Source organism: Varroa destructor, unplaced genomic scaffold (assembly GCF_002443255.2).
Source record: "Varroa destructor unplaced genomic scaffold, Vdes_3.0 BEIS01000004.1, whole genome shotgun sequence".
Lineage (NCBI taxonomy): Eukaryota > Metazoa > Arthropoda > Arachnida > Mesostigmata > Varroidae > Varroa > Varroa destructor.
Window position 1 is genome coordinate 29,716,445 of NW_019211457.1, and position 15,067 is coordinate 29,731,511.

At 40.9% G+C, this 15,067-nt stretch overlaps 1 protein-coding gene and 1 long non-coding RNA gene across 2 annotated transcripts in view; one reads left to right on the top strand and one right to left on the bottom strand.

The window, feature by feature from the left end:
* Positions 1-607: 607 nt before the first annotated feature.
* Positions 608-3,706, top strand: LOC111248728 (uncharacterized). The gene is made up of 2 exons (XR_002672672.2): positions 608-1,646; positions 2,837-3,706. It is a non-coding gene; the product is annotated as an uncharacterized LOC111248728 (long non-coding RNA).
* Positions 1,802-15,067, bottom strand: part of LOC111248727 (midasin) — a 29,887-nt gene continuing 16,621 nt past the window's right edge. Inside the window, exons 34-49 of the mRNA XM_022801568.2 lie at positions 11,162-15,025; positions 10,816-10,979; positions 10,579-10,699; positions 10,202-10,405; positions 7,784-9,800; positions 7,345-7,551; positions 6,884-7,189; positions 6,564-6,737; positions 6,026-6,177; positions 5,690-5,815; positions 5,330-5,512; positions 4,957-5,169; positions 4,366-4,587; positions 3,781-3,934; positions 3,325-3,485; positions 1,802-3,005 (exon numbers count right to left, since the gene is read on the bottom strand). Coding sequence (XP_022657303.1) covers positions 2,826-3,005; positions 3,325-3,485; positions 3,781-3,934; positions 4,366-4,587; positions 4,957-5,169; positions 5,330-5,512; positions 5,690-5,815; positions 6,026-6,177; positions 6,564-6,737; positions 6,884-7,189; positions 7,345-7,551; positions 7,784-9,800; positions 10,202-10,405; positions 10,579-10,699; positions 10,816-10,979; positions 11,162-15,025 — 8,448 coding nt within the window. The 3' untranslated portion in view covers positions 1,802-2,825. The remainder of the gene's footprint in view (positions 3,006-3,324; positions 3,486-3,780; positions 3,935-4,365; positions 4,588-4,956; positions 5,170-5,329; positions 5,513-5,689; positions 5,816-6,025; positions 6,178-6,563; positions 6,738-6,883; positions 7,190-7,344; positions 7,552-7,783; positions 9,801-10,201; positions 10,406-10,578; positions 10,700-10,815; positions 10,980-11,161; positions 15,026-15,067) is intronic.

Consider the following 15,067-nt stretch of genomic DNA (forward strand, 5'->3'; position numbering starts at 1 on the left):
GATGCCGTTTTATGGGCGTAAAGTTTGATGGCGACGTGATAATGACGAAACAGGCGAATCTGTAAAAAAATTTTACAAACAATCAAATTGACTAATAAATTTAAAGTTTAACTCCATTAATCGAACGCATCTACATCCTGAATATGAATTATGGGTTTTACATTAAGTGTTTCATTTGTTTCGGCGAATCTCACTGGACAGTCGCCATAATATATTTTCCCTAAGTTTGGTGTTCATCATTTTATTGTTTACTCTATAGGACATTTAAAGCATTCAAGGAGAACGCTTTGTTTTTAACACACCCTTATGCCTTTTTACCTTTCAGGTATTAGCTCTATTCTAGTGGCCGCGATATCTATGGCCTCAGCGGGGGTCGCTCTACCATTTATCGAACATGGCAGGAGACATTGAATGAACACAATCCTTGGCGCCTCAGAAGGCCGTCGGCTTCGAGGCAGTCAGAATAGCTGGACTCAAGCGCCGCACCAGCCGTAAGGTCATTTTTTGTCGGATCTGCGTGGAGTTGCCCACTATGCGTCACCCAGTCTGTCCCACGACCACTATTCTATGAAGCTGTCGCCGACAGAGTTAACGAGCGGAGGTTAGTCGAGCGAACTGTCTCACAGACTGGACAGAAACAATAGTGTGAAGCATATTCCTCTCTACATCCAACGCGCACGTAGTCGAGCCTGACAGGATATTATCGCCGTCGTGGTGAAGGGTAGCCAACCGCTGTCGGTTTCGTCCACGTTAAGGATCTGGGCGATAAGGAATCGGGGATGAGAAAGGTTCTGTGGCTGTTTCTCGCTACGCTGACACTGCTACAGTCTTTGATGCTTCCTTGCTTTGCCATTGTGTATATTCTTGTCCTATGCAGCACACACTGCTACAAAAAAGAAAACGATAATACTGCCTGGTGCTGCGCTGGCCCAGCTACAAACGCGTCTCTTGGGAATAGTAAGAAAGATAGAACGCGTATCCAGTGTATAAGTTATCAGCTCGGAGCCACAGTGTAGGTGGAAACAATGGGAAGTCGCGGCCAATCAACTCCATAGTCTAATCAAATGAGAGGGACAGTCGCCGGAAAATGATCCGCGAAAGATTTCCACCTCGAGCGAGCGATCGAAAATGAACATTATCGGATTTGGCCAAGCACACTTTGAAGGTTGAAGCCGTTTTGAAAAGAGAGAAGGATCTTAGGGAGCGTACTTGATTCAAGAATGGCATCGATTATTGAGAATTAGTGGTGGTTTCAAGCGTCTTTTTTTCTAGTTGCCACTGCAACTTGTAGCACAATATGACGCTGTTTTGTGTATATATTACATAATTAGATGCAAGAAATGCAGTATTGCGATCGCTTACCTTTGTGACGTGGAAATCAATGAAATTGTTTGTGGTATACAGCCATAAATATTTTTATAACCTTTATTTTGTGAAGAATTTCCATTGTAAGTGCAAACCTACGTTTCGAGCGACTATCGGACTTTCAGGACGTGTTGGAAGAAAAAGGCATAGTCGTATGACGAAGAAAAAAGAACAACAAATGTCGTACAGAGTTCAAATGGAGAAAACTAAACTAATATTCAAGTGTCCTCGAAACAGCCATGTGTCAATGTTGTTCGCCATAACAGAACGGAGTTTCAAATGTATCTTCAACCTAAAATACGTATTAGATATGTAACGAGCTGTTATTAAATAACATTAGACAAAACACAACTACGAATGAATCCTGTCTTAGGTTGCCATGCAGTTCTATTATTTTGCAGACCCCTACATATAATAATATAATAATGACATAATATTTCGTCATCGTTCGACTCCTCGCATATCTCGACTTTTTTTTTAATAGCAATTACTTTTTGTACAACTCATTTCCACTAGATATTATCAAAAGCTAACTTTTCCCGTTCTCCCATTCTAGATTAGAAAACACCGCAAGCAGACTAACTCACTATGAGAATCACACAGAACATTTGCTTAATAGTAATAGTTTGTTAGCAAGTTCGCGTCTACTGTTGAAATGGAATGAAAACCTTGTAAATACCTTGCGTTAAGATCACTAAATAACATAATTATGATATTAGTTAAATCTTGAAAGCATGTGACGTTGAGTCAATATGTACTTTTGCACATTACATGATTGTTAATCATTGTATCCATTGTTCTTTGAGCATTTACAATGTTATGATCGTTTTATTTGTTTATTATTTACGCACGTTACATCTCGTTCATTAACCATACGAGACAAACATCCACGCACGTACATACATACAGCCATGTACTCGGATCATTGATGTAACATAATATATATATACAGGAAGCGAAGGACTGCGTAAGGGTCGGTCACTGAGGGTTCCAAATTTAATCTCACGGTCATTAACTATCCCACGCAAAAATGTAATCGTTTACATAACTCTTTTACGTCTATTAAGAAAGAATATTGAAAATAAGCAAGTCGCTTTATTTTGCAACGCCTGTCACTATAACTCGATGATGCATATAAAAAATAAAAGTTACACCAAACACACTATTCTGCATCTTTGAAAAATAACAACATATTAAGCAATAGTCCCCTTCCATTTAGACATCTTAATGTATATGTATTTTCACCTTCTGCTAGAACGAAAACAATCACATTCACTTTAATGATTCTGTTTATCAATAATTTTTATCGCCATTTTATACGACATTTTTCCTATTACTATCACACCCTATTAGATACCATTACCTTAAGCTTTTAACGACATATGTTCCCTCTGTTTAATATTATTACATCATCCACATTCACACTGCTAATGAAATCCTTAGAGAATTAAATTAATATTCTACTTTCCAGTGACAAGTTCGAACCATTGTCGGAGAGCTTCTCCGAGCACAACCGGCATCGAGTCAAGCTCACGGAGGACTACGTAGAAAGGAAACGGAAATGATTCCATATATCGACAAAGAATCGGTTGTTGTGTAGTGGCATCGAAAGAAGCCCTTTGCATCTCCATGATGGAACCCTGGAAAATTACGGAGATGTCAGTAATGAGATACCTGTCGTCCTTAGTTTTGTTCCTCAACATATAAGGTTCTCTACTGCCGCTATAGATTCGGCGTACGTAAAGCGACTAAACTAACATATCTATATACAAGCCAAAATGTACAATAACCTAGCCCCTATTGTGCCGATAAGAAGGATATTAATCTTTATAATTACTATCGATCGCGTTACAGCGAACAGGAATTACGGTATAAGACAACCAGCTTATAATTTATTCTGATCTAATTATTTTCATGGAACTGCTTAAAATTGGTCTCCTGCTTTTTAGGGTATTCTACCTGAATCGCAGTGGGATTATCCAGGAGAAGGTAGACAATGAAAATCCCGTTTTCTCTAGCTCTTCGGATTGTTCCTTTAACTAATTCAGTGCCCTCTGACATAAGACGGCCATCTGATACGATGATCAAAAGCTGGGCAGTTTCTCTTTGTACTGGATTACCTGTGAATTTGATTGTATCGATCATTCAATTCTTGTCCGTGACATATCGAAATAGTCTTTACGGCACTGTATATCACACTGTGAACTAACTTCAAAGGTCGCTCTCAATATAAAAAAAATAATACACATTCACTACCAATAAGACTTGCAAAACGCAATTAATATAGACAAATAAGAAAGACAGGCTGCTGTAACGGGCAAATAAATCAGTAATACCCATGCTTTTCTACTTCTCATTTCCTCATACTGTATGAACGATTGAAGTACACTGCAGTTCAAATTTCTAATACTTTACCGTTAATACTGGATCTGCTCTTTTCGAACATGTCTGTTGCGAAAGAGATGAGGTTTGACACCCTTGTCTCAGTCTGTGAAAAGGTGAAACTTCTGACAAGATGAGCACCACTGTCTGATATCCACGATTCACCTAACGGATGAACGAGGCTAACCTAAAGGTATAATAACGAACAAGTGCCTGTCGCTTAGACCACACAGCGCAAACCGGGTACTCGAGAACAAAGATTCTTTTCAATAGTCAAGGCTACATTATCATTACATATTTGGCCATGCAAATCTCATAGAAGGCATACGCGTAGTAAAAATCTTTTATCAGATACGACAAAGATAATACATTAGTTTTGAGACAACAGATCCTGTCTCGTGTAGTCATTTATAATTTGGCATTAAATATACATAACAATAGAAAATTTAGCAAAATATGCGGGAGAATATGTATGTGTCATTGGACAGCTCTGGTCAAACCGGCCCGAACAGATGTTTAATTGGTTCAGTCCAAGCTAAGTCAAAGTACTTTTCTGCATTGGGGAAGATCAATGACCTTCGTTTACATACATTTATACTTTATATCCGGAATACTCACGTTTACTCCGAAAGAAGCAACAGACAACTCTCCAGCCTCGAGAAAATTCAGAGCGTTAGCAAGGAGTGCAACCGTTTCAAAAGTCATTTCCTTTGCTTTCGAATCAGACATCGAAGCGGAGTCATCGACAGCAAGCAGGATTTGGTATTGGCGTTTGTTAGGTTTTGTGCGTTTCATCCAGATTCTATCCTTCCGGAATCCGCTAGCGACGTAATCAATTACCTGCACGTGAAACGAAATGATTTCCAAAAATAACACCCTTTAAAGAAGAATATCTTGACGCATTATGTCAGTTTTGACTACATCCAACCTAAGTCAGATAAGTGATCGGAGAGCCAACATTCAAATAAAACCGAAATAACGGTATCGCTCACTTCTTGCATCTACATGGTGTACTAAGTGATTACTACTAACTAACTAAATGATGACTTGCAAATAAGTGATGATAGCATATATATACATATATATATATATATGCATATATATCGAAAAAGTGATGTACTTGAGGGAAGACTTCTTCACACAGTAGGAATAACGAACGACGTGAAAAACAGCAGCAAGTTGCGTATCTTCTACTACTATTCAACGTACCTTTCTCATATTCAATCTTTTGCCACTTCTGTAGTCTCCTTTAAACTTCGACGCTTTCGTCAGCTCTAGCACAAGACGGAGCTGCTCACACAGCTCCTGCACCAATAAAGATACACTCTTTTCTGCTTCTGCCCATACGCGTCTACATTCGGCCAAATCACACGAAAATTCTTCTGGGCATATAGCCTGAACTCCCAGATTGACTGCTTCAACCTGAAATGAGTCATTGGCCGAAGAATGCTACTGTAAGAAATTGGTCTATAGTACTGGCATAATATGGCACTGATTAGTGAACTTATTATCTCGTTCTGACGGTAATTTTTCAGTGGAGAGTCACATATAGGTAACAGAGCAACACAAGTTTTTCCCTTACTTTTTCAAATAGAAGATCAGTGCGTGTCTCGACGACGGCCTGGTTGCCTCGCTGCACTGTTTGTGTACGTACAAGATCCCCATTCTTGAACTGCGCTTCACCCTCTGGGCCTGGTTCGCTCTTCGGCAACTTCGGTATTTTCCCCTTATCTTTAGTCCGCTGCTGTTGCTGATACGTCTGCTCCTGTACAAATTAAGACAGTTACCTTGACGTTCGATTAAAACCAGAAAATTCTGTTGACTTATTGATTATGTCTCATCTACTACAACATCTTAATTTCAATAAACACTCATCAAACAATACAGTAGGTAATTTACTATACATCTATAGTGATAGCCGGTTACTGTCAGTTGATCATACCTTGCGCTTATCGTTAGCCTCCTGGTCGTCGACACTCATTGGGTCCTCGGAATCATTCACACCAATATCCTCCATGCCCGAATCGCTACCTTCCGATTCAGCCTGTTCTGTTTCATTGGCTGCAACCTGTAACAATTTTACCATAGTCGTAGTATAATTACATATAACGAATTGCTCTACTCACTGAAAATGGAACTCGTGCCCCCTTTTTGTTTGACTAGGATCACAGACAAACTTACAAACATCGTGTTATTGACGTTTAAATGAAATATTCCGTAAAAAATTTGTCATAAACGTTTTTCTATTTAGAAATTATCGCGTATAATGCAAACGCACCGGTTGGGTTTTTTCAGCCTGTTCATCGGTAGCCATATCAACTGCCACCTCTTCAATGTCAGCGTTTTCGTCATCTTTGTGTTGATGTTCGAATTCGCTTCCTTTCTCTAAACCGGACTGCTTCTCGTGGTCGACAGCTTGCGAAATGTTGCCTATTTGAGAGAACATCATCGTCACGGTGCCGATGAAATACCTTAAGCTAGACGCTGGTTTAATCTATGATGATATTGAAAATCATAGAAAAGCGGCTATCTCTTGTATCTAAGGGAAGTTGAACAATTTAAATACGGAATGTTTCCTAAATGTTTCCCAAATACCCTTTCAAATAAATCTAGTTTTAAGTCAAAAACCTAGTTCATTTTTTTCAAGTATTGCAAAACTTAAGACAAGTGTGGTTCATTTGGCTTTCTTTATCTACTCTTCATGGCCCCAGTACAAAGCTAGTGGTATCAATATAACATTAGCTAACAAAGCTAATGAATAATAAAAAGTACTTGACATACGTTGGTGTCGCTGTAATACTACGACTGAGTCTTACCGTTGATAAGGTCCTTATGTTGTGGCATTTGTAAAGCAATCTTGCGTTCATTTGAAGATTTTTTTTGCTTTTCCCGAGACGCACCCTTAGTCTGCGACGCGTCCTCGCGAGCGCGGTCCGTCGTATTGCCCATATCCTCCGTATTCGCGGAGGAACTTTGACCTTCACCTGAGCCTAAATTACAGAAATAAAGGAGAGAATGTTAAACCCAATTAGCTAGGCAAGACAACGGCATAAACTCGAGCAAATGATTTTGTAAATACCTAAATTCGTCTCTTCTGAAATAATAAGAACTGATATACGTCCATGCCAGAGCTCACCATCTATATCTTCGCTAGTCTGCATACATTCCCCTCGCTGGTCAACAGGTTGCTCGGCGGTTTGCGCTGCACTTCGATCGCCCTTTGCGTGTATGATCTGAGGCACGTTTTTATCAGTTTTATCTAAAGCATCATCAACACTGGCGTCGCGTTTGTCTTCAATGCTATCAGGATTCTCGATTTTTTCTTCTTCTTGCTCAGCCTTCGAAGGGTCGCCATCGTCCACAGGCTCATTAACTTCTTCTGGCAAGTCAGATAGCTCTTCATCGGCAGGAGCTTCAGTGTCTTCATCGTTTTCGGCCTTGCCTTTATCGGCGTCATGCGCACATTTAGAGTGAAAGTTTATGGTAAGCTAATGCGCAGTTTGCAGGACTGTGTAATGATTTCTACCAATAAAATGAATTTTCCTCTCGGTATCACATAGGTAAATAATACTGTCCCAAAAATTTCAAAAAACCCACCTCGATCACTGATGTCATCTGCGTCGTCTTTACCTTCACTACCTTCTTCTTCCATTTCTTCTGTCTCTATTAGGTTTTCAGGCAACTGGAAATCTTCAACTTCGTTATCCTCATCCATACCCGCCTGTTTGCCACTTTTGTATGGGTCTTCCTTTTCACCTTCGTACTCGTCATCCATCTCGTTAATTTGGTTTTCGTCATCTTCGTCTGAAAAAAAATTTAAGAACACAAATCACTTGTATAACTTTAGGTATTAAAAAAAAATATATATATATATATACATATATATATAAAGCATTCAACCATAGCTGAGGAGACTACCTACATGGCAGAACATGATGCAGAACAATTGATCCGTTCAAATCGACACGTATTATCCTGCCTCAAGCAATATGAATATCGGCGTAGTAAGCTTAATCTATTATACATTACGGCTCACCTGGGAATGGCTTTTCATCTTTGCTTTTCGAATCTTTTTCGGTTTCTCTTGCTTTGTCGTCTTTAGCCACCATCTGACTTTCTTCCTGCAACTCTTCCCCACCTTGGGCATCGTCATCTGAACTGAGATCTTGATTTTCTTCGTCCTGTTCTTTATCCCACATCTTTTTATCAAGATCAAAGGGATTATTATTCTCGACGTCACCCATCTGATCATCGAGCTGATCCTCGTCTTGTTCTTCGTCCTTATCTTCATCGTTCTTTTGGTCTATATTTATCTCATCAGGGCCCTGGGCCTTTGCATCAAAATCTTCGCTCATTTCGATGCCCTCCTTTTCGTCATCAATGTCCTTCTGGTTTTCATCTTCATTTTTTTCGTGGGGCTTTTGTTCTTTTTGGTGGGCTTCTTCGAGCTGGTCCTCGCAGTCAATTTTGTCAGATGTATCTTTTTGTCCTTCACCTTCTCCGAGGCCGCCGTCCTCAATATCTTGCAACTGGGTGGCACCTTCTTTCATAAGATCATCGCGGAATTCCTCGGGGATGCAAAATCCTTTCTGCGTCAACTGAACACTCACACATAGAACTAGGTACAAGAGCTTCAATTTTGCTCGTTGAGCTTTAACAGCACAAGCAAACGCATGCTCGAAATTCAACGAAAAGTTCTCCATAAACGCCGTGAAAGAACTAAGATTGTTTGATGGAATTTCGACGTTCAACCATACAAGCTTCTGTTGGAAAGTTGTGAAGCTTCGAAGTACTCCTTGCAAGTCGAAGTTGTCAAGAAGTTTCACCTTCTCGTTGACAAGCATGTTAAGAATATTGGTGGTATTGTCATCCTGGTCCAGCACAGGCGTCTGTTCATACGCCTTAAAGACATTCTGAACCGTGAGAAGTACTTTCTTAAGGCATTTCGTCATCGCCTCATCTACTGAGCGCAGTGCTGCCTTGGCATCATCCTCTTCCAGCGTCCTCCGCTGAGTAGCTTTTAGTGTCCGAGAAATATCTTTTAGAAGATCGTAGTAAGGCGAAGTAATGCAATTGGCCTTCCCAGCCTCAAGGCTGCTGATGACAAAATTAAGCTTTAAGTGCATACCCCTAAGAACCGTTTCCGTTTCATCAAGGACTAATACTTCTCTTTCAGATAGCGGTGCAGGATCCATCGCCTCAAATAGCCGAATGCGCTCTTGAATAGCGGTGATATTTTCAACTAGGGTTGTTCTAGTCTTTTGAGCTAACTCTTTAGTTTGAAGCACTTTCACTGAAGTCTCCATTTCCGTTGTTGGTAGCGTTTCTATCAATACGACAAATTGTTGCAGACACGAACATAGCTTTAGGAGCAGCGAGAGCATCTCCGTTCTTCTCATTGCGTTATGCGCTTGCTCTGGGATACGCTCACAGGCTGCAACATCCTTGAGCTTGACGAGGTGTTTGCGCAGCTCAAAGGCATAGCGACTAAGTTTGATCAAATGATGACTTGCGCTGGTTATCTGTTCGAAAAGATGGCTACTAAAGCCTTGCAGTCGTTCCACAACATACAATTCGAGCTCCTTACTAGGCATCTCCATAGCCGTCTGAAGGTCGCTATATTTTTGAACACTTTTAAAAAAATATGCATTCACATCGTCGACATACTCTTGAACGGCGTCAGGCACCTCACTCGACTCGAGCAACGGTGTCGCTACGAGATCTATTGCCTTGACCTTTTGGTATAGAAGTACACCTTTCCGATAAGATAGTCCACATTTCGTTAATTGGCGAAACAGCGTTGTAAGCATTTTCTTCTTACGTTGAAGCAGACTTTTGGCTTTTTTCTTCGCTTGTTTATCATCGTGGCGTATCTGTTTCTCGGTCTCTTTTGCCAATTTGCTCATATTTTCAGCGATATCGGACGCCACATCATCAAGAATGTCTGCAATAGACTGCACATGCGATGCTTCAAATGCTTCACGAAGATATTTACGTGCCAGGCGATGATAGAATGGAATGTTCGAGTATTCTACGTTATGTGATGCTGGAACCTACATTAACATAGTCCAAAGTAGCAATGCATTAAGTTGAAGTTGGATAATATATTCTCTATTTAATAATAGCTGTTGTGTCATACATCACGGGTGGAGCTCATGGTGGTTATCTTAACTAAAGCCGAATGATAGGTACCATTTGGGATAAGCATTGGATCATATACAACTTCATAGTAAAAAATAATCTCATAGAGAAAGTTAATATAGCTAAATACTTTGGCTCACGATGACTGATAGAACAGAAGCCTCATACATATTGTTCGTCTAAGTAATGTGTCTGAGCTGAATACCAGGTTTATGAAGAATATAGATTGTATTCTCTTTATATATTTTGGTCGACTTTACTGTTAATACAGAAATAATTAAACACAACATAGAAAGACAAAATAGCGTCCTACCTTAAGATCTACTGCTTTTACGTAAAAATTCGCCAAATCAATTCTTCGCAACTCTGTGATTTTTTTCTTTTTCCGTGACCTTATCGGAGCAGAAGCAAAATCGGCATCATTTTGTTGTTTTAAATAGCAAATTGCAGGCTCCTGAATAACTTTCTCAAAGTTTCGCAGACAATAGTGCAGCTTTTTATGACTTTTCTCGGCAGACTGAAATATAAGAAATATTCAGATAGGCTGATTTTTTTTAATTTCGGTTCATTATTCAAGAGACATCAAAGATTCACCAAACAGCGATACAGGTACAACAGGACTAAGACTATTTGATTTTTAACAGAATGTATGTACAAAGAGCTGAACAAAAATATAGAGTGAAGGCACACCTGCTTGATGGCAAGATAGCTGGTGTCTTTGTAGCGTACAATCTTGATGTAGTCGTTTATGTCCTTGTTGATCGCTCTCCGAGTGCTCTCTATCTTTTCTTCGATAACAGGAAGAAATTGCCTGAAACATATCACATTAAGGGTTTTTTTCATACATACTGACTTTCACCGATTAGATTTTGCACTGTAGTAATTATTCAATAATAGCAATTTTGTATAAGGATAAGGCAATCTTACATATAGTACGAATGCACGTTAGACAGTGCACTATAAACTTTGTCGTCTCCTGATCGTTTGCGCGCTTTTACGTAAGAGGCTAACTGGGATAACATCTCCAACTTATAGCTGAAATCACCTAAAGTGGTTGTGGCCTCCATCAGCGTGACAGCGGTTCTTACCACCTGAAAAAACCGAAGTAAGGTATACATATATATTTATGATGAGGGCAAATGAGAACGATGTTCATGCTGTGATCGCGTTATAGATTAAGGTTATAAGGACTTTTAGACATGTAAATGGACTAATTGGAGGTTGTTTCGAAAGGTACAAGAATAACAAAAACGATTGTATTGCAAAGTCCCACCTCTTTTTGCCGAGTATGTTGAGCATCGTCAGCATCCTCGACGACAACATCATGTTGATCAGAGACGGCATGCTCAAGCCTGAGCCAAAACTTGGCCGCTTCAACCTTTCGCTTCTCCAAAGCAGAGTCTAGTAGACCAGACCAGCTGGATAGTTCTAACTTTCTCCATGAGATAATTAAATGGGCCAAACTTGTCATTTCTGCTGCCATTTTCATATGTCGCGGAACATTCTTATTCCATTCCTCGATTTCCGTGAGCACGCGTACCAAGCCTGCGAGTACTTTCATGAGTGGAGATGTAATCGGCAGACTCAATACGCGATAGCTCACTTTTAGAACCTGCACTAAGCCGTGGTGAGTTTCGAATTCGGTAAGCAATTCTTTAGTACGGCTGATAATTTGATGGAGGACCGGTTGACATTTAATAATCTCGGCAATATTCGCATCTCGATAGAAGTCGACTTGTTGACCGGTTCGACTATCAATTTTGGCGTACGAATGAAGCTTATCCTCGTTACCAGAGATTACCCAAGTCATGCTCACCGAGGCAATGAGATGCGCAGCAACTGCCTGATCATCAACTTCTATATTTAACCAATCCTTGAAGTTATCACTAAGCAGTTGGAACAGCCGAAAACGTTCGAGCAAACAGGAGACAATATCGGCGGGGCTCGACCTTTCTGTGCTACTGGCTGTTCTGACAATCTCTAAAACAATACGATGGATCATAAGCAGATCTTCGTCGCTGAACTTTCCCAACGATGAGCTTTCGTTGTCTTGATGCTCGGTAGATTTTTCGAGACGCTTCTCCTGGTTTAAGAAATCACGATCATCGGTGATATCCTCGTAGACCTCGTCAAAGTTGGGAAACATAGCGGCAATTGCTTTCGCCTGAAGTACCTCATCATTTTCTTCACCCTTATACTCGTTGGTTCTCATTTCATATAAAGAGTCCTTCGTGAGCTCGCGTTCCGCTTCGGCAGCGGCGAATTCAGCGTATTGAGCAGTCAACCAACTCACAATACGATCAACCTTGCCGATTAGTTTCTCACGATCGCCGGACGACATCCGAAGCGCATCAAGAACTTCGAGTAAGTCAGCTTTGCTCTCACGGAACTTTAGTTTCCAGACTTTCTGCAAGTTTTCTTGTGTGTTTCCTTTCTCAGCATCGTTCAGGATTAAAGTGGTAATGTTCTTCAACAAGGGCGAACTAATAACAGCAACACGCGGAAATTGAACAATTTCGCTTACCGTAGATTGAGACTGATCGTTTTGTATAAATTTGTAGAGTGCCTCAAAGCAGTTCACCAGCTGGCTCGCTCCAAACAGGAACGGGTAGACAATATCTCGATAGAATGGATAAGCACGACGCATCGTCAAAATGAAAGATTTTTGATTAATTAACCAAGTATCGAATGTTGCCGTCGCATCTTTACCACTAAGGACACAGTTTAACATTTTATCCACAATTTCTGTGTTGGCGTTGCGCTTTACGTACTGCTGCATTACCTGTGCTATCTCTGGATACTGGCTCTTCTCTGGTCGGTAAGCAGTCCGTTTCTCGAGATTTTGCAATTTTTCATTAATGGCTTTACAAATAACGGTGTTGTTTAAGTATGCGGGATGTTGGTCCAGAGTATCACAAGCCGTTCTTCGGATCTGAAGCCATTGCCGTATTCTGAGTTCATCAACCAATACACTTTCTTCTCCACTGAGGTAGTCCTTTTTCAGAGCAACTTTCTCGTACGGATCCATTACATCGAACGGTGTAAAGATTTGCACCAAAAGATGGGCAACGCGTATTTGTTGGACGAGAATATTCCGTTTAGCATTTTGTGGATTTGCCTTGATTTCTTGCTCTACGGTTTTTACGGCTAAAAGCGCATGAACCATTCCCTCTGTTAGCGATGCATGGTTCTCTTCGAGAATAGGTCGAATGGCTGATGCAATTTTTTGCATTGCAATTTGGTTTTGATCAGCAAACTTTGTTTCTACAGTGACATACTCCCACAATAAACGACGAATCTCTTCTAATTCCCTTAGCTTCATCTGCGAGTAATCAAGGTCAAGGTTTGCGTTGTTGGTCTCTGCATCTACTAGTGGACCTATGCAATGCGTAATCGCGGGGTGATTGAAAACCAATGCGCTCGAATGCATCTTTCTTTTACCGTCCATGATTCGTTGCTTGACAGATCTTACACCTGTGGTGAGCGTCGAAATGATATGTGGCGGAGTCCAGTTGAGGTGCACATCAAGGTCAGCCATACAGCTCCAACTGCGCACCGCAAGTTCGACAAAATTCGGGATGAATTCTGGATGGCTTGCATTGAGTGCGGCCATTGACCTTCGAATGTCTAGTACTTCATATACAGGCCGCAGATGCTTGTGCAGTCGTTGATCATGGTTATATGGCGCGATTAGGACGTAGTTATTATCAAAGCGCTGCAGGCCCTCTACAAATTGCTTAAGCTTGTCTTCAATATCTTCGATTTCTTGCTTTCGCAATACGGACCCGGTCTCCACAATATCGACTATGATTTCGTTGGCTGCTTGCTTCATGGGCGCAGACATTCGCTCCAGTTCTTCAATAGCACAAGCAACGACTGCCTCATCCTCGTCGGCCAGTTCAGTAGCAACACGTTCACTCGTGTTATTAGTTAAAAACTCAATAGATAGAGCTCGGTGGAACAGTTCAGCCTGACTCTGGGTTTTCATTACAGCTGGAATACCCACGGCACGAACGGTAGTTTCGCGCAACTTTCGAGCTCGGCTGAACAAATCAGGTACAAGCCTTTCGAGTTGTCGAACTAATTTTATTATTTTGTCATTCTCTTCACGATTGGTATCAGACAAAATTATTAGCCTCTTCAAGGCCCATAGAAGAACCACAGCCATCACAGAGATATCTCGATCGACGAACCGTACTGGCTGATTGGCTTTCTGTTTAAATCGCCATACACCATATAAGCTACGCTTGGCTGCCACCAGCTGTTGGTCACTCATTTTTATAGATTTCTTTTGTTCAAGAAGTCCTTCAAGAGTGTCAATGAGGTGTGGCAGCATTCCAATTAAAACGTGGGGTAGGGTGTCCTTGTGACGGGCACTGATGCCTAGGTATGTATCACAGATTTCACTATCGCACTTTAAAGGCAGCTGCGCGTAAAGAACATCTTTCATAAGTGCAAATACGAATGTGTTTGCCCATGGATTTTTTGCTTGAAACTGCTTGGCCAAACAGGGATTGAATCGATAGTCAATACAAAGATCTCTTGGGTAATTACTAAGGCGTTGGGAAAACTCGTTGGTCAGCGTCATCACAATCCCGACGACAATGCTACTGTGAACGAAGCTTAGTTTCACTGGAATATCCGATAAGGCTAGGTTTTCGAAATAAAGCTGTTGTACCATACCGGTACGAAATTGTTGCATCTCGAATGAGTCCGTTTGGCTTCTCTTTTGCGAGAAAATAATCGAATCTTCAAAATGTTCCGCCATGTTGCCTCCATGAACATAATTCTGAACCGAAGCAGTCCTTTGACGACTCTTTATGGTGTGCTCTATGCCACTGAGGTGAGATCGAACTAATACTTCAATATCGGAATCAGCCACTAAAGGTTTAATGTAACGCACGAGAAGTTTGGCGAGTGCGGCAATAGTCAGAGTGCCCCAACGTGACTCTTGTTCCATCGCGTCCACTGCACGAACCATCTGGTTCACCAGGCCGTACGAAACGCTTTGGTGTCGAATGTTGCTCACAATTGACCAACATTTTTTAGCCAGTGCTTCGTCCAAACAGCCTTTGGCCTCTAACAATGATACGAAATCCCATTCATCTATTGTGTCATCAAAGGGAAGCATATATACCTGGAAAACATTTATAGTACAAATAAAATAAATCCAACTGTA